Genomic DNA, 23,370 nt, shown 5'->3' with positions numbered 1-23,370 from the left:
ATTCTTCCCCTCTTTCATTCCTTCCCTCTTCTTCCTCAACTCAAATGCATGTGCATTTGTTTGCTCACTTGCAATGAAGGGGGAAGTGAGCTATTATTTTTGGTATTCATATGACAATATGGCTCACCATTATCAATCTACTTAGAACAAAGCTGAGGAAGGATTATATAGGGGGTTGCTGTAAGCATTTAATTAATGCACGTAAAATGCTTAGCAAAGTGCCTGCCATAAAATGATCGGTCAATAATTGTTAGTTGTTATAACTTTTTCTTACTTCAGCGATTTTTCTTTGTCCTAGATAGTTTAAGGTGGAGCCCTGGATGGAGTAAGAAAATATTCTAACACTTCTCTTCAACCTGTCCACCTGGTTGGTGGCCCAGTAGGGATTTCTTGCATCATCTTTGTAACCCTTCTTATTTTCTTCTAGTTTCTGCACACGTTTGAGAAAGGGTATTTGAGATAACTTTTTGAAAGTCGATGGTAAGTGTAAATAAAATAAAAAACTTTGAGATCAGTGACAATACTTTAACTTGTCTTCCCTCTGGACTGAATCGGAAAAACCACCGCAAAACCTACGGACAACATGTTTTTCAAAACTACATTTTAGAGTTTCCAGGTGTGTGCCTTCGGCAACCAAAACAAAGGTTTCAGGGATGGTGATGGCTCAGATAAAAGAGGCGCCTCTCAGCCCACCTGAAGTCAGACTTTGAATTCTCCTGGTTTAGGGCAAGAAGTAACACAGCCTCCTGAGTCTGGACTTTAAGCTCACACTCCTTTTTTTCCCCCCTGGCCTCCCTCTCTTCCCATTCTGAATTTCTCGATTAGCAATCCCCCAAGCTAGCTGGGATTTGGGGGAGGCAGGGCGTTGCCTAAGTGTAGGCAGACAGGGGAGCAACGCTGAGCGGCGGCGGCCCCAGAAGTCCGGCTGGTGGACAGCCGTCCGAGGACTGTCTCCCACAGATTCAAGACGCCTCTCTCCGACCTAAGGAATAACTCTTCGTCCTTACTTTACCAAGTAGGCGTCTCTCCAGGGCTGAGCGACAAGACGCAAAGTAAAGCGGCATCGGTTCCCGCCAGGGCGCTTCCGTCCTTTCCCCCACCCAGCCCCTCCCTCACCGGGGCCAGTCCCGCCGGAGAAGTCCGCCCCGGGCCGCCGGGCACCGCCGGGCAGGAGGGGCACGCGGCCGTCCGCCCCCGTGTCTCCTTCCTTCTTCACTCAGCCGCCACTCCCAATGCTTCTCCGCTCTGTTTGCTCTATTTTCCAGGCATTTTCCGCAGGGAGAGGCGTCCGCCCCCAAATCCGCCTCGCTCCCCCGGACTCTGGCCTCCCTCTGCCTCCCCGAGGCCTCCGCCATCCATCCGGTCCCTAAGGTCCGCCGCGTCCTGCGAGCAGGTACCTCGGCGCGGGGAGGACGACGCAGCTGCTCGGCGGCTCTGGGAGGTGCCGCACCCGCCCCAGGGGGAGGCGCTGTGTCCCGGAGCCGCCCCCTTGCGCCCCGGGCGCCGTCTGAGGCTCGGCCTCCTTCCTTCTCCACCTCCTCCGCCCTCCTTGGCTGGGAAAGTGGGAGGCGGCGGCGGCGTGTAAGTGCGCCCGTGAAGGGGGCAGCAGAGAGGAGTCTCTCCGAGCTGCCGCGGCGTCAGAGACACTGCGAACCAGGAGCACGGCGCGGCTGCATATGCCTCGGCCACTGCCGCTGTTGCGGGGCTGCGAACAAAGAGGAGGAGCCGAGGCGCGAGGTAGGGCGCGCGGCGGGCGCGGGACCGGGCGGTGACCGGGCGCCGGCTGACCTGGGCCGCCCGCGCTCAGGGCGGAGCTGCGGAAGAGGCGGTGGTCTGGTTCCCCCCTCCCCACCCGGCGCTAGTCAGTCTCTCTGCTTTCCTTTCCCCGGGTCCGTGTGCCTGGAGCCGGGACGTGCCAGAGAGGAGCCCGCGGCCTCGCTGCCTTTTCCCGGCAGGAAGCTACCCGGGCTCGGTGCCACGGTGTCCTCCGGCGCAGTACCGCGCTCCCTGCTCTCCGGAGAGGTCGGTCTCTCTGGGGACGTCTGTCTCATCTCTGCGGGGTTATAGATCTGTTTCTTCGTGACACTTTGTGGGATTGAGTTTTGCAACTTGAAGGCTGCGCATTTATTTTTAAGTCCTTGAAAACTTCCAGCAGTCGTATGGGAGGATTTTTGTCCTCGGCCTGAAGGAAAGAGAGGCGAAGATGAGCTGTTCAATGAGATTCCCCATTCCGGGACTGGCCGCAGCCCCAGCCGGGGATTCCTTGCCTAGTGCGGCGGGTACCTGGCTCCGGGGTGTGTCTGCGGCGGACGGCCGCCGCGCCTCCCTGCAGGGTCTGGGAGTACCTGTGCTTGGCAGCGCAGGAGAGAGGGGCGCAGCCTGGCCCCCGGCCCCCGCCCCGACTTTGTCAAAAACAGCAGTTACTGCTTCCATCAAACTCCTTTTACCCTTTTTCTCCATGGTATTAACGTTTACATTAATTTTGGTGGGAGAGGGCTGCGCAGTAACTGCTTTGAATGCTTTTTCCTGAATGCCCCATTTCCATAATATGCTCGCAGTTTTCAGTACAGCATTCCATTGCCAAATTCTTTTGGTGGTAACTTTGCCAGATTTTGTGAATGGGATTAGGACAGGCAGTTCAGAAATCCGTTTCAGAGTTCGTCAACCACTCCTCTGAAGGTTGCTTTTATATTTTAGCTGCTTCCAAGCAAATCTTGTCCTTAGAATTATCAACCTTCAGCTCTTTTTGGTTGGGCAGGATTAAACCAAAGTTCTATTTTTAAAACCAGTGAAGAAACATATGTATTTAATATTGGGATCACTAGTCACAAGCCGCCACATGAAGTATGGTTTCTTAAACACTAAAGTGGCTTGAAAATTGGGAACTTCATTAAATTTAAAAGTAATTTCAGGTGGAGGAAGCTTCTGTTTAGTTTCTCATATGAGTTGAGAACTTTGTTAAGGCAGCTAATATCACTTTGAGAGCCGAAGAAATTATGTTATTTATTACATTTCATAAATCCTATTTATTGCCTGAATCCATTAATTTAGTACTTTATAGCAGTTTCTGAACAGTAAACTAGATATCTTTAGAAATTAATTTTGAATTGTTTAAAAAATCTGTTTTGTTTTTAATTGTTGACTTTGGAGTTTGGGGAGCACATTCCAAAGCAAAGCTACTCTATTTAGAGGAAGCACTTTTTGCTTCTTGGCTCTTCTGTGAACTTTTTTTTTCAGATGATATTACAAATTTTTCTCTCTTTTTCTTTCTCTCCCCAGAGCAAATTCTGAAATGGATGTTACATGACTCATTTTAAGGGATGCACACTACTAGGAACATTTGTGAGGCATTTTCCCTGTAGATTAGATAAAGATGGATGAATCTGCCTTGTTGGATCTCCTGGAGTGTCCTGTGTGTCTAGAGCGGCTTGATGCTTCTGCAAAAGTCTTGCCTTGTCAGCACACGTTTTGCAAACGATGTTTACTGGGGATTGTGGGTTCCCGAAATGAACTCAGATGCCCGGAGTGCAGGACTCTTGTTGGCTCGGGTGTGGAGGAGCTTCCGAGTAATATCCTGCTGGTAAGACTTCTGGATGGCATCAAGCAGAGGCCTTGGAAACCCAGCCCTGGTGGGGGTAGTGGGACGAACTGCACAAATGCATTAAGGGCCCAGAGCAGCATTGTGGCTAATTGTAGCTCAAAAGATCTTCAAAGCTCCCAAGGTGGACAACAGCCACGAGTGCAAGCCTGGAGTCCCCCGGTGAGGGTGAGTAGCTTGCAGAAGTAGTTTGCTGAATAAAGGTGGTGATGATCCTATTTTTCTTTTTACTCTTTAGATTGATATCTGTTTCCCCAGTTACCAAATTGCTAAAGAGGCCACATTTACTGGAACAGATAGATTCTTTTTTTTTTTTTAATGACATGGGATATAAAAAAATAAATGGAAATTAATAGTTTTTTTGTTTTTAAAATTTTCTTCAGATAGTCCCTGTTAGCTTTTTTTTTTCCCCCTACATTCTACATTATAAACCATTTGTTTTACATTTTTCAAAGCCTATTAGCTTTTAAGATAAATTTTGGGAAAGAGGTAGCAATTATTCAATGAAATGTAAAACACAGCATTCTGTGACATTTTAAAATGGAAGTTTGGTATGATTTTGCCTGTTGGCAGAGTTGGGAGAGTCATAATTATGCATGTTTGTGTACATATGTATATGTGTTATAAGTATGTGTGTCTAAATCATAAGTTGGAAATAAAGCCTTAATTTGTATATTGCTTAGAGCCATTTTCTTGGTTTTATGAATGCACAGCACAGAGTTTACTGGTTGGAGGAATTCTTAACAAATTATGGCCACAGGTAGCAGAGTTTTGTTGCTGTAGCAACAACATGTCATTCAGGACTATGCTAAAAAACAGTCTAGTCTTATGTTGGGTTTTATAGGGAGTGAAATGATATGTTTCAGTCAAAATGATTTTCTCAGGTTTTGGGTTTGGGCTGAAATAATTTTTAAGTGAAGGTCATATTTCAACAGTAACCACAAATTAAGTCTCCAAAAGGTGAGTATTAATTTTTTGAATAGATCTAAATTATCTTGTGGGTGATGTCTCCTCAGTGAGAGGGGCATTTCTCAGTTTTGTAAAACTAAAAGTAGTCATGGAGTTCAGATAATTAAAACAATTCCATTTTTGTTGGAAGAAGCAGTTTTGATAATTGGCAAAACTGGGAACATCCATTTTTAAAGAACAGTTAATCTGGATGCGAACATTTTTTCGGATATTGCCATTGAACATTCAAAACTGACTTCTTTGACTTACTGCAAAACTACCCATTGGGAAGGCGTTAGATAATAGAAATTCACAGATAAAGAAATCAGATAGGTGCAGCAGAGTGGCCTCCTTATAACCATTCCCTACCCTCTCAAGTTCATCTTTTTCAAATGATATAAAGTATATGCATCACTAGATGGAAAGTATGTATGGCTTTTTCAATCACAAAACTGCCTCACTATAAAACAGTTTCATCACTAGGCTATCAGTTAAATTTTTTAAAGATAATGAGAACTTTTGAGTTATGGAGGTTTTCTTTCCATATTTACAGCTCACACATTGTGAAAATGTACATTGATCTGCTTATTTTCTTAGAGTTCCTTTTTTTATGCAGTTCTTTGATGCCTTGATTAGTGTATATGGACTGACGGGAATATTTTAACTTCAGAACCAGTAATCAAGTTGATCATCTGAGAGACCTAATCTAGTGTGCTTAGTTTAATGAAGAGGTAGATTTGCTTCCTTGGAAGGGGTTTTGTTTCCCTGTTGATTAGACACAGGTAGGCATAGCTTCTGGCTATGAATAGAAGTATCTTAGTTGTTGACACATTGTCTTACCTGTTGTGAGGAATGCAATGAATGTTTGATCACTGATAAAAAGGAATTTAAGAAGAGGGCTTAAGCTTTCAACTTAACATCCTTTAAAATTTAAGTTTTCTTTCTGGCGTACAAATTGTCTATGTAATGTTATTTTAATTAATTCTCATTTATCTGAATGCTAAGCTTCCCAAATTGAGCTTCACTTAGGTAAATTCTTTTCAGATTTTGATTATGTAAGTTTCATTTTTCTGGTTTATATGATTCTCTTATTTTACATCATATCTCATTAGCAGAAGAAAAATTACTTACCTAGAAGCCTGACTGAACTTGAGGCTTTTGTCTGGGATCAAATAACTGAGGTAAAGAAAACAGGAGAGAAATCTGAAAACAACAACAAACCAACCAACCCATTCTGTAGTCTGGATTAATGCAAATGTTATAGTACTTATAAAAAGAACATCCTTTTCTCTAATCTAAAATAATTTCTCATTGGCAGTTACTAGTACCTTTTGCTTTCAAGTATTCAAAACAACCAGGGCTATTCATGTAATCCAAGCACCTGAAAGATGAATACATCTCTAGAAAATACTCCTTTGCAAGTAAGAAATCCTTAACAAAGGGTACACGTGGGTTGTAATGGCTCCATTTGACACTTCCTGGAGGAGAGTGAATGACTGTGATAAATCTCAAACACGCATCCTCTGCCGTAGATGCCCTGACACGACCAAGTCGTGCAGTGAGCCTGTTTCCACATGTTGTTGAGCCAAAAGTGATAACATGTGGAATGTTGCTTCAGTTTATTAGTTATGTTCTGTGTTCCATTAGAACTGTGACCATGTGGCTTCCTCATGCATTTAGCCAAGGAAGATGGAGTGTTATCAGCAGATTTGAACATTTCCAACATGCGACACACATCTTGTTCCCAGAATTTTAGTGTTTCCTGCCCAATATGAAGGGAAAAATGAAAGCATGTTGGGTTGGAGTCAGCACCAAAAGAACTGAATCTGTCAGTTCTTTACCTCAAGTACAGAATTTCTGTTGGTTTTAGGCCAAAATCAAGCAGTGAAGTGAGTCACAGCGAGAGGGTGACTGCAGATTCTCTTTCAATGGACTAAAAAATGTAACTGCAGAAGACAGATACTGGGTTTTTGTTTGTTTAGTTTTTTGCAAGATTAGATGTGGAAAGCATACATTAGTGGTTCCTGCAGAATAATGAAATAAAATAGCAAAATTTGTTTTCTATATGTGGTTCCATTGGTTTAAGATCTATTAATATTTGAGTATGCGTCTGTCTATCTAGAATAATAAGATATTATTTAATGCCTATTCCTCAGAGTGAGTTTATTCTGGTACAAATAGATCACATGACCACCGATTTACATTAATTTACAGTTCATTTAATCTTACCTTTATTTAACACATATTTATTAAGCACTAAGTGCCAGGCAGCATACTAGCTGCTCAATAAGATAATGCTGGACACACCAGAGGCGGATCCTGCTTATAGTACTGCTTATGTGGTCAGTGTCATGGGAGAGACAAACATGGATCATGTAATAACAGTGCAGGCATATATGTAATTGAATGTGATAGTACTGTGACAGAGAGCTAGGAGAAAGAATAGGAGAGGGACCTGTGTTTAGTGTGAGGGTAAATGTGGTCTTCAAGAGCTGAGATCTTAAGGATGATTAGGTAATAATTGGGAGAAAGGGGTCTGGACCGGGGAAGGGGCAGAGGGGAAGAACATTTGCTACTTCCAAGACCTGCTATGGAAGGGGCAGTGTTCTAGGAGGAACTGGCAGAAGGTGATTGTGAAAGGGACAAGGATAAGAGACATAAGACGAGACCCCCAAGTGTGAAAATGTTTATAGGGCAGGGAGGGCATCAAGGGCCTCCACAAGACCAGGTGGGGATAAAGGTCATACGAGTGGTCTAGAAGGTAAGTGCTTTGCATTTGGGAATGGAAGGAAAGTTTGGGACTGAGATGATCAGCAAGGGTTTGGAACAGAAATGGGATTTTGGAGCTGGCCGTCAAAGGATTGAGAGGAGATGAGAGGCAGTGAATGCTAGACGTGGAGAACGTATTATATTCTACTGCAGATGCTGAGTATGCTTGTATTTCTCCATACTCCACAGTTACACCTCCTTTATCTCCCTTTTTCCACTGCTAACTATGGATATGCTCTGGAAGGTGAACCCCTTGAATTGCCGTTCTGTCCACTGCCAATCTTTTCAGTCCTGATTTCCCCATAGGCCTGCCATGGTCCAGCCCTTCTATGCTCTTCTGAGGTGGAATAAACTTTGATGGTTGTTCAGTACTGCCATCCCTTTCTCCTAACTGCCCAAATCACCTGGGACCCACAGTTTCATAAACTAGACAGATGTGTCATAAGAAAATTGAGGATTCTGTGACAGTATCCCAGATAGGAAGATTTTGAGCAGAGTGGGGAGGAGAGAACTACTACTCCTTTCTTATCCCTAACAAGTAGTATTCTTCTGTAACTGGAGTCTGGAGACGGTGCTTTCTTGGACTTAGCGGTGTTTAAGGTGTTCCCAAAGCAAAGGCAAAAGAAAAGGATTGAGGGAAGGGTGGGGGAGAAAGACAAGTTGTTCCAGATAGGGTGTGGAGAGCTGCTGCTAGCTAGGATTATCCCATGCACCATCTTTGACATCCAGTCGATGAGCACGTATCTGTGGAGAGCCTCTTAACAGGCTTAGTTCTGTGCTCTCATCTGTACTCTCATCTGTACTAGCACAAAGGTGGCATTAATGCGTATTTCTCTTCAAAAAGAGCTTACATTTTGGGGAGGTAAAACACACAAGAAACAGCAAGTCAGGCACCATATTGCAAAGCACTAATCTGTGGGATAAGACAGAGAATGAGACTGGATGATGAAGTTCTTGCTGAGTGGTCAAAGGGAAGGTGGAGTGTGGTTAGAGTGGTCAGGGACATTGCAGGACACATAGCCCTGGTGTGGAAGGTTCAGTGTAATCACTGACTGTCAAAGGAATTGACATCTCTGCACAGTTGGGGATGAGGACCTAAGTAGGACATGTAATAGGGTGGTTTGGATGAGGGAGACACTTTGATGTTTTGGAATGGCTAAGTCAAAATAGAAAAGGGTTTGCTTTTTATTGCTCTGTTTTGTGCATGTGTCTCTGTGTATGTGCTTGCCAAACATTGTGTGTTGCAGATATTCTTGGCCTCTTATTTTAATTTATCATTTCATCTTTGGCCCCTGCTCCATTCCTCATGTCTACTCCATCCCTGACCCTAACTTTGTTCCCGAGTCAGGCTCAATGGTGAGGTTCAGGGATAAGATCTGGAATGGATGGAAGGAAGGGATAGAGAAGGGAGTCTGTGGTGCACACTAATTGGTAATTAACAAAAAAGAAATGCTTAATGATTCTTTTTTATATCACATAAAAGTGTCATGTAATTATTATATCATGTAATTGTCATGACAACATTCTGAGATTAAGAATGATTATTTTAAAAATTAAAATGAATGAATTTCAAAATTAATACCTAAAAACATTCTGGTTATAAAAAAACAATAGTATAGAAGTATATGGTATAAAAAGTGTATATCCTTCTAGATCCTTCCATATACATTTATATGTATATGTATGTAGTTTTTTTTGACTTTTTTACATAAATGGAATTTCATACTCTACATTTTTGATGACTTGCTGCTTCATTTAATATACCTGGGAAATCTTTCCATATCTGAGCATATAGATGTACCTCATTAAAACACACACACACACTCACACACACACGTAAATGAAGGATATTATATGCACAGAAAAAGGTATCTATTGTAAGTGTACAACTCATTTAATTTTTAAGCTTCATTCTTTTTAAATGACTGTTCAGTATTTTTCTTTTTCTTTTAAAAATTAAAGATAATACATACTCATGGTAAAAATTTAATGGTAGAAAACTATGTAAAGGAAAAAATACAAGGCTTCCACATCTGTCCACCTCTCTATTCCTAATCCCCAAGAGTGACTACTGTGAAGAGGTTTTTTGTGTTTTCTTCCAGAAAAAAAAAAACAAAAACAAATGGGGTCAAATCATACATGATATTCTGCAACTTGAATTTTTCTATTTAACAATTTATCTTAGATAGCTTTCCATGTCTGCCCACCTCAGTCTACAAGAAGACATTATATGCTGTTATGTTCATTGTATGTGTGGGGGAGCTATGGCTGATAGAGACGAAATAGCTCCAAGGTCTCATAGCTAATAAGTGATCGAGATTGGCTTCCACCCTAGGTTGGTCTGATCCCAAATCCTTCCTTCTCTTAATCGCGTGGCAGACTCTTCTGCCCGAGTCCTCATGCTGCTTGCAGCAGGGGAAGCTTTTCTCAGTGGTAACTAGAAGAGGTTCTTCTTGCCCACTGTCCTTGCTACATGTTTTTTTCCTGATAAAAAGGGGACAAATGAAACTCATTTACAGTGATAATGAACAGGAAGCTAGACCTTTAGCTTGGTGAATGGGAGGGACGTTTCTTTGGAGGTCTTCTCTTGGGCTCTGGTTCCAACACTGCCCCCAACTGACTGTGTGCCTGTCCAGGCTCCATTTCATCAACACAAAAATGTACAACCCTTACTTCCCTAAGCTCCATGCAGGGTGGAGGAGAGGGGGTAGAGCTCGTTTGGTTCATCTTTGACTCTTCAGAAACCTTTGTAGCGTCTGGTACATTGTAGATGTTCAGACGAGTTTATAGAATGAATGAATGAATGAATGAATGAAGTATATTCTAAGGACCCCCTAAGGATCCTTAGCTGTACATTCTCTCAACAGTATTTGTGTACTTACCCCCTTTCTTGGTGCTGTTGCTCAATCTGCAAAATAGGGATTTTACTTGCTTTGCCTATTAATAGGTTATCTTGTGAATAAATGCAAGAGTTGGTGCACATTTTGAAAATTGTAGTCTATGTAAATGAATGTATTATTATTAGAACATTATTATAAAACTTATCAGTCTTCCTCACAAAAGAATATAATGTTACTTCCGTTTGGGTGATGCATCAAATTCCCAAAAAAGACCAATAAATTAAATGTTTTATTAAAAAAAAGACATTTCAAAGATCATAAAATGTTTCTAGTGTTTGCATGTGGACCTACACAAAATGGGGACATGAGCTCAGTTATTTTGTTCCCTTAGCGTGATGACGGTCCATTTCTTTGGCTATCCTTGAAGGCTTCTTTGCCCATTTCCCCCACTTGTATCACTGTTCCCTCCAGCCCTCTGTCTTATTTCTTGTCTGTGTGACTGAAGGAGAGGAAGGGAAGGGAAGATTATTCTGCTGTTGCTGGCTTATAAGGGAAAAGGGAAATTAGAGGGAAAGGGAAGAAAAAAGAGAGAAAATCGAGTTTGCTTTAGCCATAGGTGCGTGCCGTTCCTGCTGCTGTCCAATAAGTCCTGCCCTCTGGTTCTCTGGTTTCAGCCCTCATCCCTGGCTCAGGCATCAGCTGGGCAGAACCTTTGCAGTTCGTTTATTTTCCTGCCCTCTAATACCTTGCTTTGCCTTCTCCTGCAACCATGTTCTGCATTTTCCAAGTGGCTGAGAGGAGAAGATGGCAAAGTGGTAGAACAGAAGGAAGGAGAAGGAAAGCAGGACTCCTGGGCCTCTCTTCTTCCTTCCTTGGATTGCTTTTCCAGATGATTGTTCTTTTTGCCACAGAATTAGCTTCAGTGAAAGGCAAAAATAAAAACAAAGGTACAAAAAGGGGATGGAAGTAGGACTAATCTGTCAGTTCCTGCCTCCGACTGTTTTTCTGTTACCTGTGGCCTCTTCCTCACCATTCCACGACTCCCCAGCTCTTCTTTGCGCTCTTCCCCTTATGATGCCTCTGTTCCTTAACTCTACTTTTGCTTGGAAGATTGACTACTTTCCCCACTCCATTCAGGCACTCACTCAGTTTCTTAGTCCATCTCTTCTCCTCTGTTGCCTAGCATTGTATATTGGGGTTCTCCAGAGAAACAGAATCAACAGGATATATATGTATGTAAATTTATGGTAGGAATTGGCTTACCTGACTGTGGGGATTGGCAAGTCTGAATTTTGTAGGGCAGGCCGCAAGCTGGGAACTCCAGTGAAGTTTTCAGTGATTCCCCAGGAGAAGCTGGCTGGCTGAAGTTGAGATAGAAATTCTTCTTTCTGACTGCTGAAATCATGAGTTCTCCCTGTAAGGCCTTCAACTGATTAGATGAGGAGACTCCTCTCATTGCTGCAGGCAGTCTCCTTTGTTGATTGTATATGCAATCAACCATAGATGCAGTCACCTGACTAATGATTTAAGTCCGCAAGATTTCCTCACATTAACAGTCAGGCCAATGCTTGCTTGACCAAACAATTGGACACCATAACCTGGACAAGTTGACACATGAACTTAACTATTACAAATGGTTTAAGCAAACCTGATACCATATGTGAAAAACCTTTTTTATTTTAAGGTCACAAGGCAAAAGACTCTGTAAACCACTTTATAGAAGGAGGATTCTTTATAAGGATCTACAGTAGGATGTCTCTGCTAGCCACATACTGTAGTGAGGTACTGTGTTCTTGTGATGGAAACATTACATAATGGAGAAAGCTTTGCCGGCAAGGCTCACTGTGCAACTTAGACACCTCACTCTCCCACAGGTTTTATTATGAAGAGTATGTATATATCTACCCATTCTTTTTTTTTTTTCTTTAATTTTCAGAGTCTTCTGAAAGTGGTAACCTTAGAAAGAAAATTTCTGAGCCCCTAACCATCCTTTTTGTGGTCCTGCAGTTTTTGCAGTGTATGTTTCTGCCAGTACCTAACTGAGAGGATGGCAGCAGTTGCTTCATGAATGGTGACATATGGGTAGCTGTACACACAGCCATTTTGAAAATCAGTGTGTGAGCAGTTCTTTAAGGGTAGCTGGGAAGGGAATGGAGGTGCCATTTCAGATGGCTCAAAGCAGCAGTTGAGTAGTAGATTATTTGCCTTGTGAAATTTGGAAAAAAGTGAGCAGTAGGAGGATGTTCAAATGAATTTTTAAGTTACATTAAATATAGTGCAGAAAGACAAGGATTGTCAAATTTGAACATTTTTGTATTAGCCTAAGGAAATAAAAAATTCCTTCATATATTTTTTGCAAGAAAAAACCATTTTGAAATGTTGTATTTTGCTGTTTATAATTCAGCAATGAATGAAGTGGAGTAAATTTTCATTTTTTAAAAATGTAATGTAGTGAGTGGTCCTAAGCAATGAAAAATTACACAGAAGTGAAATTTAAATTTTGCTGAAGGATGCTCCATATCCAGTTTTAGTATATCAGAGGCACCCCCACAAAATATAATAGCAATAGATTAAGAGTGTCAGTCTTGGTGACAAACAGCCCTGGCATTTTTATAAGGTTCTTGGAAGTATGTTTGAGTACTAGCTAATGTTTGAACTTTGCACATTAGCTATGTTATAAGGAGATTCAATTCCTATAGAGTTGAAAATATTCTTAAATGTTCAATTATCTGATTTCTAATTATCCAGCTTAGATTTCATATCTCCTTAAAGAACTATGGAAGATTTTAAAGCATTAGCGTGTATAGATTAAACATTAATATTTGTATAAAATTAAATTTCAAGCTTTAAATTTTCATGTGCTCAGCTTATTCAAAGTGACAGCATATCTCTTGGTTTTCTCTATTAAACTTGTTTTTAGACAATCTTTGATGAATTATTTCCAGCCTTTCATATGTTCCTACTTATTTCCCCACAGTTGAACACACCTGAAGACCCTAAGTCTATGGGGCTATGTATTTTTGCCATTTTTGGTGGGCCCATTTATTTTCTGTTTTAATTGTATTAGTGTTAGCACTTTCTTTTTTTTAGTCTTCTCATTTTTATAAAATAAATCCAAAATATGAGAAGATACTAAAAGGGCTAACATTGCTGTACGAAGATGATGTTAAGGATACTGAAGTGTTGATTGGAAAAGTTACCATCATGTGACACCTGGAAATGTTTACATATCAGCTGTTCAAAGAAAGTCCAAATCTGGCATCATAAAAGTGTGGGGTCTCAGTATATGAGGTGTGAAAATATATGATGCGTGAATGTTGAGGATCACCTTCGGTGAAGATTATGGCGGAGACCTGGTTTGTACTCGTGGCTTTTTGATTTTAGGCTAGTGCTTTCTCTTCCATAGGCCATAGTTTCCTCTTTTAAAACAAGGATTGCCTGATGTCTAAGTTCCTTTCTAGCCCACACCTGAAACTTTTGAAGTAATGACTCTTGCAAAGGCCGACGTTGATTTTGAACATATAGAACATTTTTTCTCTGGTGTCTGGATATCATCTTGGTATGATGAGATGAATGTTCCTCTTTCAAATCACCCATGGACACCAGTAGCCCATCTGCCTCTAATATCCTTTTAGTAGCCCACACTGTGCCTGCCATGGGACCCCTAGATATTTTAGATAATCTATGTGTTTATGAGTGAGGTTGAGCAGAAATTGAAAGGCAAGGATGCTTAGGGAGCCTGGTTTAGGAACATGCCTCTGGTGGGACTGGTTTGCATGATAAGCCTCTTCCACCTAAAATTATCTGTCTTATCATAGCTGCATTAACCATGTTATTTATCCTCTACACTGGGACACTTTTAAGAGTGAAAAGGGATGCTGTTGGCAATTTTGCAGGGTCACCAGGAGTAGACAGGGACTGTCTGGGTCACAGGGTCACCCTAGCAGAGGGCAGAGCGAATGCGCCCAGGGTAGAGAAGAAGCCCTCAGCAAGTGTGAGGGAGATGCCAAAAAATACAGAATCTCTTTCAGAAATTTTCAGGGGAAATGGAGGAGAGTTGATTTCTTTCTCTGAGTGCTCCTTTTTGCATGCTCTGTGGTTTCTGCTGGAGAGAGAATGTGATGTAGTGGAAAAGGTGGGGGGTTTGCAGCAGACAGACCTGCCACTACCACTTGTTATCTGTGTGTTTTCGGGCAAGCTACTTCCTTAGCCTAATATCTTCGTTTGTAAAATGGTGAAGATCTGCATTCCAAGGTCGTGAGGATTACATGAGATAAGGAATCTTAGGTGCATGACCTAAATGTTAGTACTTTCTATTGCCACTTTCTAGACATTGGAACTTTTATTACCACATCTTAGTTATGTTGTGAAATGCACTGTATGTGTATAGTAATATACTCAACCAACATTTAGAATGTTAATAGTATAGGACAATTTTTTCTCTTTTAAATGGCCAACTTAAACTTTTGGAACATAGCTGTTCATAATGCTATACAGATGGCCCAAAGTATATGGTATAGTTCTGGTTCTGCCATTAATTAGTAGTGTGTCTCTGGTTGAGTCCGTCTCTTTGATTCTCATTTGTAAAAGGGGTAACATCTGTCTCATTTCTTCCTGTTCTCATATCCTGTGATAGGAGACCTGGCCAGTGGAATTCATTATATATTAGACATCTGTGACTGTGGGGAAATTAATAGTTCAGTTACTTTAAAATGCAAGTCTCTTGCATAGTACTGAAATGACTTACATCCTCTAAGATTTTTGTAAGGACAACTGGATGTGCTCTCTAGTGCTTTTCTAATCTTTTGAAATTGATGTCAGTAAAGATTATTGCATCCTTGCATAGGACTTTTAATGCCACTCCTGGATATAGAATTTTTAAAAAAACTCCTTTGGGGCTGATTTTGTTTACACTTGTGCTCCTACTCCCCAGTGGTATAAAGATGCTGCTGCTTTTATAGACATTTCTGGTTAAGTTTATCTTGTATCTAGAGCAACTAATTATTATTGTGTACAACTTGATCCATATTTGCCTAAATAAATTATTTCTGTAACTGAAAACTTTTTGATGACTTTGGAAATGCAGCAATAATAAAGAGCCTTGCTTTGCTTTAACTTTTAATAAATTTATATATATTTTTTAAAATGAAGCATCAATTTATAGTTAAAATATTCATTTCCTGATTTGATAGGAGAGGATACTGAATGAACATTTTATGAAGATGATCATCTATTATACTGAAAAAGATACCTTAAAAAGGACATTTCAAAAGCTTACTGGTAACTTATTCCAGCGTCTTTAATCTTCATAGTCAGGAAGTTCTTTTTTGTATCAAATACAAATCCCTGCCCTTAGAATTTAATCACATTCCTCCTGTCCTGTTCTTAACGGAGAAAAAATGTTCCCTTGTACTCTCTCCTTCTGAACCTTGCAGGCTGTGGTGCAGCCCCGACCTCCTCCCTAGCCTTCTTTTATCTGGACTAAATTACCGTGTTTCCTTTATATGTCCTCTTAGGGCCTATTTCCTAAAGTTTTAATAATTTTGGCCGTTCTCTTTTGGATGCTTTCCAACTTGTGCTCATCTGCTTGGGTTTAGGTGCAGAATAGCCCTTAGCATGGTAATGACGTTCCCAACAGGGCTGTGTTGTGGGAGGGCTATCATGTGACCCCCTGAGCACGCTGCTGTTTGTATGTCCTGTCCTTATATGCCTTTAAAAATAACTCCCTGGATTGCTGATTCATACTTTGCCTAGACTCTTAGATTTTCTGTTTTACTTCTTTTTTTTTTTACTTATATAACCCCCACCCCCCATCTGATTGGTTAGGTTTTACCACCTTCCCAATTAAACTGCCTCCTGTTGTTGCTATAAATCTTATGTTAGTGTCAGCAACTTGCAACTATCAGTGGGAATTAAAAAATGTCAGTCCAAAATGTTATTTGTCTAACAGGTATTTGTAATTGCATGGATGCTTGATCTTAGAAACACAAATGTAACTTGTTCATTACATTGAGTATCTCCTGCCCCATATTCAGCATTGAATTGTTTTCTAATCATGGTTTAGCTGTCTCTCCTATACTAAATTAAAAGAACTTGATACCCGGAACCCTGTGTGTGTGTGTGTGTTTGTGTTTGTGTAACCTCTTTTCTGTTCTTTACTCTGGAAAAAAGTAGTAGGTGCTCAGTCCAGTAAATACTGACTGATAGGGTGGATATATTGGCTGCTCACATTTCAGAATCCCAGGATCAATTTGAACACATTCATATCTTGAGTGAGTATGCCTAACCACACATGCAGTTTTGATGAATTTAATCACATTCATTTTTCCATTATTTAAGTCAACAGCAAAAGTATTACCCAAAGGCTGGGTAAACCAAGAAACTTGATGGTAATTGGATCCTGAATAATAGTACTCTTGAGGGCGGCCCTGGAAACGTTGGTGTTGTACCCACCATGGTGGTCTAGAAATCTTATTTTCTGAGTTTATTAGAAAGAATGTTCTGTTGAGGTGAATCATAAGCCTTATAAATTCAAAATGTGTGTTCTGTTATCTCCTGTCCTCCAGGCACATCATTCTGACAGAGAGGAAAATGAAATAAATCTAATAGGAATTACGTGTCCAACAGTCATCTTGATTTTTGCCAAACACCTTGTGATTTCTCTGCTTGCAAATCTATTTTGGGAGTGAAAATTTTGTGTGTAATAAAGGCCTGTATTTTGATGCAGGTCACCTATATCCTAAGTAACCGTGGTAGGGATTCCTGTTGTGGTAGGAGGCACATGTAACGACGTGGTTAGCCACGGCACCTCCAGAGTCTAAATCCCAGGAGAGGCAACATGCACATTCAAAATTAAATTAGAATTCTTGAGACCAAAATGGAAAGGAGGAAGAAAAGGGCAGTTAGAAGAATAATTTAGTCCTGTCGCTTTTCAATTCTCGCATCATAAGCCAGCCAGCTAGGACATGAAATAGGACAAGGACTTACAGCCCCTCTAGTTCAGGTCCCTGCAAGGGTGATTCTTTGTGATTGCTAATATATCGAATATTTAACTATATCCATGGAGATACCTTGAGCTACTATTACCTCTCTCAGGAGGCTAAGCTGTCTGTTGCCTACAAATAAGTAACATTCGATCTACCTGACTTTTCATTATAGATTAAAGAGGGTGGCAGAACTCAGGGAGTGACATGTGAGGAGGGTTTGGTAACTTCAGAGATGTGTCATGCTGTGGTTTCCAGGTATGCTGTGGGTGAAGGGCTTTGTGCAGAACAAGTGGGACTGCGACGTGAATATTTATGTAAACAAATTTGCATGTGCTGTTATGTTTATTTAAATTTCTTCTTTGTGATCCTAGCCTTCGCTTTTTTTTTTTCCTGGGCTGAGAGGCAAGTTTACTTTTTATGTTAACTTGATATGTGAATTTCCCAGTCTCCTATGGTAGCCTTTTTTCCCCTTCTAGTTCAGTAGTATCAGGTCAGTATCTGGGCAAGGGTCCTCATCATTAACAATTAGCTAGTGTTTTGTTTTTGTTTGTTTGCAGCCATGCTATAATCCACCAATCTACCCATCTCTTCTATAGCTAAGGGTTTTTGGCTGGTTTGGGATTTATTGAACATGCCTTATGTTCAGTGATGTTGAAATTTAGAGTGTATGAATAAAAAAAGAGCTTTTTTTTTTTTTTTTTTCCCCTCTTGAATGAATTAGTCAGTTCATCAGCACGTATTTATTCTCTTTGCCTGGACTGAAAAGTCACTGTTTCTTTGCATTATTACCAGACATACTGATATTTCAGGCCAAAGAATAGTATAGGTGGGTTAAAGATAAATTGAGCAAAAACTGATTTACAGTTTGATATTTAAAATAAAATTTTTTAGTCAGATATCTGATAAGTATGCAGAGTTGCTAATTATTGTCACCCATGTACTGGATAATACAGTGTGCAAAGTTGCAAGTAATTAGATCACGACTATGTATCAATAGCTTAGGATGAAAGTAGAAGCAATTTTAGTTTGATGGCAAAGTCACTTTTAAGTGGCCATGAAGTCATTTTGAGTTGATCCTATGGAATGCGTATCTTACTCAAGAAGGTACATTCTTGACTACTTTACCTTGGGAAAAATATGTATCAAGATGTCTTGTGATCTTGAAAGAGTGAAGTAGTATTTTAGCAACTCTGTGTTCTGTTTGTTGCCTCTGGGTTAGCCATGAATGAATTCATTCTGTTCTCAAAGAACTGGTTTTGCATTGATAACACTGTTTGAAAAAGAAGGCTGTGATAAATTATGTAAGTTGGAAAACTCAATGTGCCCTAAAATATGAAAGTGCAGGGTTTTTTTATATACTAAATTCAGCTGAAACGTGGGCTTAATCGGCCTTTACCTTCTTCAACATCTCACGTGATTCTTCAGTGTCCCGGCAGCATACAGGAATCCTTACTCCTGTAGACATACAAAGTATAGTTGTAGTCTCCAACTTACTTGTACCCTTGTTTGGCACACACACAAGTATGATCAAAGGTGATCTGGATAAATATAGTTTTGATGAATGAATATGCAAGGCTTTTCTTTAATGTTAGAATGAAGAATGAAACCATATCTATTTTGTTAATAAAATAAATAGAGGTTAAAGACTGGAACTATTTCTAGTGGACTGTGCAGCCCTAAATCATTCAAAGGTAATGAAGCAGTTTTCTGAAACAGATTGTGTTTCCTTGCTAAGGAAGCCGCCTTTGTTCCATGTCACTGATGCATTCCTTATAGGTGAGGTCACTCTGCATTGCTGATATCTTTCTCCTTTCGTAAAAGAGAAATGTGGATCGCTCCCAACACATTCCATTTCTCACAGTCCGTAAAATAAGGCTTAAATGTACCTGTACATGAAAAGCTTCTCAAGGACGAAAGCCAACCTCAGAGGCTTTGTGAACCATGAATTGACAATAAAAGACAGTATGCTTCTGTTTTTCAAATAGCCTGTTTAAGGACAAAAGAACTATTCACTCCTACTTGACTTTCAGGTAGTTATAATAAAAGAAATGAGGATGGTCATCTTGTTTTGTGCATGATAAGACTGCTTGACTGAGATAACTTGAAACAATAGTTTTCGCTTATTCAAACTAATAAATTCACTGAGGTGGATGTATATGGTAGAGTATGTAAGTGTTGTTAAGTCTGTTACTTTAGATAAAATGAAATTTAAGAAGTAGTTCTTCCCCTCCAAACATTTAAAAGGCAAAAGCATTTAGACAACCCCATATTAAGCTCTAACTATTGAAAGGGTCTCCTAATCTCCCTATAGTCAGTTCCTTTGCTCTTTAGAGTGATGTCAGTCTCTTTCTTGAAAACCATCCATAAGATTTAAGCACTACAATCAAGCTCTTCCTTTTTCTTCGCTTAGTCTCCAAAGTTTTGGCATTTTGCTCCAGCCACACAGATCTTGCTGTTTATTAAACCAAGGCCTAGAGCCTTTGTACCCACTCTTCCCTCTGCCTGGAAGGAAGGTCTGCTTTTACCAGATCTTGACACAGCTTGCTCTTTTAGTTCAATTTGGTCTCTTCTCACATTTCACTTCCTTAGAAGGGTCTTCCCTGACTACCATATCTCCAAAAGTCCCTCACTTTTCTTCCGCCAAATATTCTGGTATTCCCCTGCTTTATTTTGCTTTGTGGCACTTACATCCATCTAAAATTATATATTGAGATATTTGTTTACTTCCCCCTTCCCGCCAGTAGTCAGTATGTTCTATGAAAGCTGGGATATTGACTAAATTGATTCCTGTCTGTATCCTCAGTAGTTAGAACACTACCTCGCACATAGTGGACCCTCATTAAGAATTTGTTAAATTCATAAATGAATCAGTGGGTGAATTTTACTTGATGTGTTAGTCCTAATTACTCTGTCGATTACCTGTCAAACCTATGTGACACATTTAAGTTGGAACTGAGAGTTTTTTTGATAGATGAGTAAATTAAAGTATCATATTTGCTTATTTGGCAATTCATTTTGTATTGCTCTGTTTTATGAAGATAAAATATGGGATAATATTAAGAAATAATTTTGTCTGAGATTTTTTTTTTTTAATCCAATTGATGAGCAACATGATTTCAAACTATACCAATATCTCTGTTTTTAGCTTTGGGAAATGAATGCATATCCTTTAAAACTGACAGCATCAGTGCACTTCAGTACTCATACTTTTAAAGCTACACATAATATCAGATAATGAGAACCTGGAAAAGAACACTGTCTTTTTCATATATTTCTGCAAATTCCTGTGCTTAACATATTTGAGAAGAGAAGCAACATTGTTTTCTGTACCTAAAACTGTTTAAGGAGTGGGTAGAAACACCTATTAATCTTGGCTGTGTCGTGACTTGAGCATATTTCCTCATATGATGTAGTGTGGATTCAGATTAACCTTCAGATATTCTAATTTTTTTTTTCCTTTTGAAAAGAAAATGACTCTATTCTGGGCTGTTTCTATTGAGTGCCCTGAGTCTCATGAATTTCCTTTTTCATTTTTTTTTTTGGAGGGGTGCAAGTAATTTATACTTGTTATTGTTTTTATTTTTACAAACATCCCTCTCCCCCTTTCTAATATAATCATAGCTATATAAATTGCATGTAAAATTAATTTAAATATCTCTATGTAGACATAAACATGACTGTACTTACATGTTTTGCCAATTACATTGACCATACTTAAATTTGCAAATGGTTTTTCTAGCTGATTTACTCAGGGAGTCACAGCTTGCTGAAAATTTATTCCCACTTTTGTCCTCTGAGTGTCCAACAGGGTAATGGATCCTTGTATTTTTTTCACTAACAGATAATTCTATGTTTTATGTTGTATTGGTACTTGGTCTGCTTTCCACATGTAATTAGAGGATGTCCCCGCTTGACCCCCATGGGGATTCGCCGGAAACGATTTTGAGTAGCTCCATGAGGTCACTGTGAGTTCAAGCTGGAGGAACTCTTTTTGTGTCTGTAAAGGATGATCAGTGATGTCTTCTAGGTGAGCGGCTCTAAGCCCTGCAGTGGGAAACAGGACAGCCCACTTGGGTGTTTCTCCTTTCCTATTTCTAGTCCCATTGTTGTCACCACAGTTTCTGTTATCTGAAGAATGTTGTGATACCTCTTCAGGCTCACCTGTCTGGATTCCAGCCTTCCTGCTGAACTCAGGGTCAGACCTCAGGCCTGGATCCTGGTTATCTGAGGCCCCACGTCTGGTATTCAATTCTCCAGGCTTTGGTCACACCTTCAGACTTCCTTGTGTCACCTGTGGGTGCAGCTCTGTGGCTTCCCTCGATTATCTCCTGTTAATCACTATCCCCTGGATCAAGTACATCTGATGTTGTAATGGACGCCATCCACCATTCATTGACTTAGTAAATATTTATTTGACAGAAGATCCCTGAGCTCATGTGTCTGCCTCTCCTGTTCACCCACTGCAATCTCTGTTGAAACCCAATCAGGCTTTCTTTTTCTCTTTTCCCCTTTTCCCTTTTTGTTTACCTCTTCTTGTCCTTTGCCACTACTCCTTTCCAGCTCCATCTCTATTTTCAGCTTCTGAGCTTTTGTTTTCAGTCACTCTTTTCCCAATCAGCAAATCATGTCCTATTCTGTTAAATAGCAGTTTAATGTCCTTTTAAATTCCCTAACTACATTTGATTTATGGTAGAGAAACCAATGAAGAATAAAAGTACATGGTTAAAGGCGCTTTATGATAGTATACTGTAATTTTCCTACAAAGTGGAGCTTAGGTTTTTTTCCATATTCCTTTCTAGATGAAGACCTATGAGCTTCTTCAAGTTTTTCTAAAGCAGTCTTGCAAGGTTGCTATATTTATCAGGGAATTATTTCATAGGTGAAAAAAATTTGAATCGGCTCTTAGTTTCACCATAATTGCTGGTTAAATACCTTGTATTAGTAGGGCAGACCCAGTTAATGTACATTTGTGTCTCTCTTAAAGTAAAAGTTGAAAAATTAAATTTGTTCCTTGGTAATTTGATTTGTAGGAAGTGGGAAACAAAAGATTCCAAACAGGGCTTTTAAAATCAGTTCTAATTAATTGCCTGTGCAGATGCATCAGCTAAGATTGGGAAGCAATTAGTCTGACTATGTTTAAAATACAGTTGCAAGCTTAAATAGACAATCACACCCTTCGGCCTGTCTTTTTCTACTTTATCCTTTAGGCCTGTAGGATTTTTGTCCCTTCAATCTGACCTCTTCAGTGTTTGGAGCAGAACAAAATAGCATAGTGCTAATGAGTGAGACTGCACATGTTCCTGGCTCAAGAGTTTGATACTTACATGATAATACCTACACAACACATGTAGATGGAAATATCAAGATATGCTGGGGAAAATTGATGTTTTCTAGCTAACCTTTTCCCTTAAATATTATTTTTTTGGAAATCTGTGCTCTCTCAATGAAATATCTTCCTCATTCTCCAATTTGGAGTAAACTGTATCTGAGTCCTGTTCTGAGCATTATAAAATAATTTGAGTTTCAAAGTAAAACTCTAGTAAAAGACGTTGCCTAACAACATACCATTGCTTGAAAGACTCCACCAATGGCAGGCACATGGTTCAGAGGGTCAGGTAAAAGTGTCATCTGGCTTCTTAGTTTTATATCAGACCTTAAATCACTGCAACTTAAAGTGGATGTGACAGTCCTGATAAAACTATGGTTTTCTTTTTGATTTAAGGAATTGATATTCATACAGGTGAGTGAACGTAGATGTTTAGGGTCTTTCATTAAAAATAATGTGACCACTTTTCTCTTCAGTAGGTTCGATTTATTGGAAGTATCTATCCAAGGTGGTCTTATACAAATCCTCCCATTTCTGGTAGCATTAAAAATGATTTACAAATTACATTTTCATTTTATGGGATACCCTGTGGTTACAAGACTACAGTCTTTATTACTGACCTACTGCAGTAATTTCATTTTATTTTTCAGTTGCATTTGCTATGTTTCTGGCTATAATATGCCATATTATTTGTACCAGCAATTGAGGATTACTGTTATTGCTATATTTATAGCTAGATTATGTGGTTTTCTCCAGATAGGCAAGTACGGGATCTTGAGGAGATACCTGGTGACATTAGGCCACTTGGAGCTTTGTTTTCTGGATCGTTTTTGCTAATGTGGGTCAAAGAACACAAGCTTGCTTCATCTATGTGCTATCAAAAAATAATGGATTTAGGTGGAT

At 39.9% G+C, this 23,370-nt stretch overlaps 1 protein-coding gene across 4 annotated transcripts in view; it reads left to right on the top strand.

Moving 5' to 3' along the window:
* Window positions 1–1,164: 1,164 nt before the first annotated feature.
* SH3RF1 (SH3 domain containing ring finger 1) overlaps window positions 1,165–23,370 on the top strand; it is a 184,431-nt gene continuing 162,225 nt past the window's right edge. For 2 of the 4 annotated variants that reach the window (XR_005215993.1, XM_037830983.1), the window contains exons 1-2: window positions 1,165–1,737; window positions 3,280–3,766. Coding sequence is in view for 3 of the 4 variants with exons in the window: in XM_037830983.1 (XP_037686911.1) it covers window positions 3,374–3,766 (393 nt within the window). In the remaining variant the exon portion in view is untranslated. The other 2 variants (XM_037830985.1, XM_037830984.1) reach the window with 2 other exon arrangements.

This window comes from Choloepus didactylus, chromosome 3 (assembly GCF_015220235.1).
Source record: "Choloepus didactylus isolate mChoDid1 chromosome 3, mChoDid1.pri, whole genome shotgun sequence".
Lineage (NCBI taxonomy): Eukaryota > Metazoa > Chordata > Mammalia > Pilosa > Megalonychidae > Choloepus > Choloepus didactylus.
Note: the sequence above shows the minus strand (reverse complement) of the source record. Positions and strands in the feature narration are given on the sequence as shown.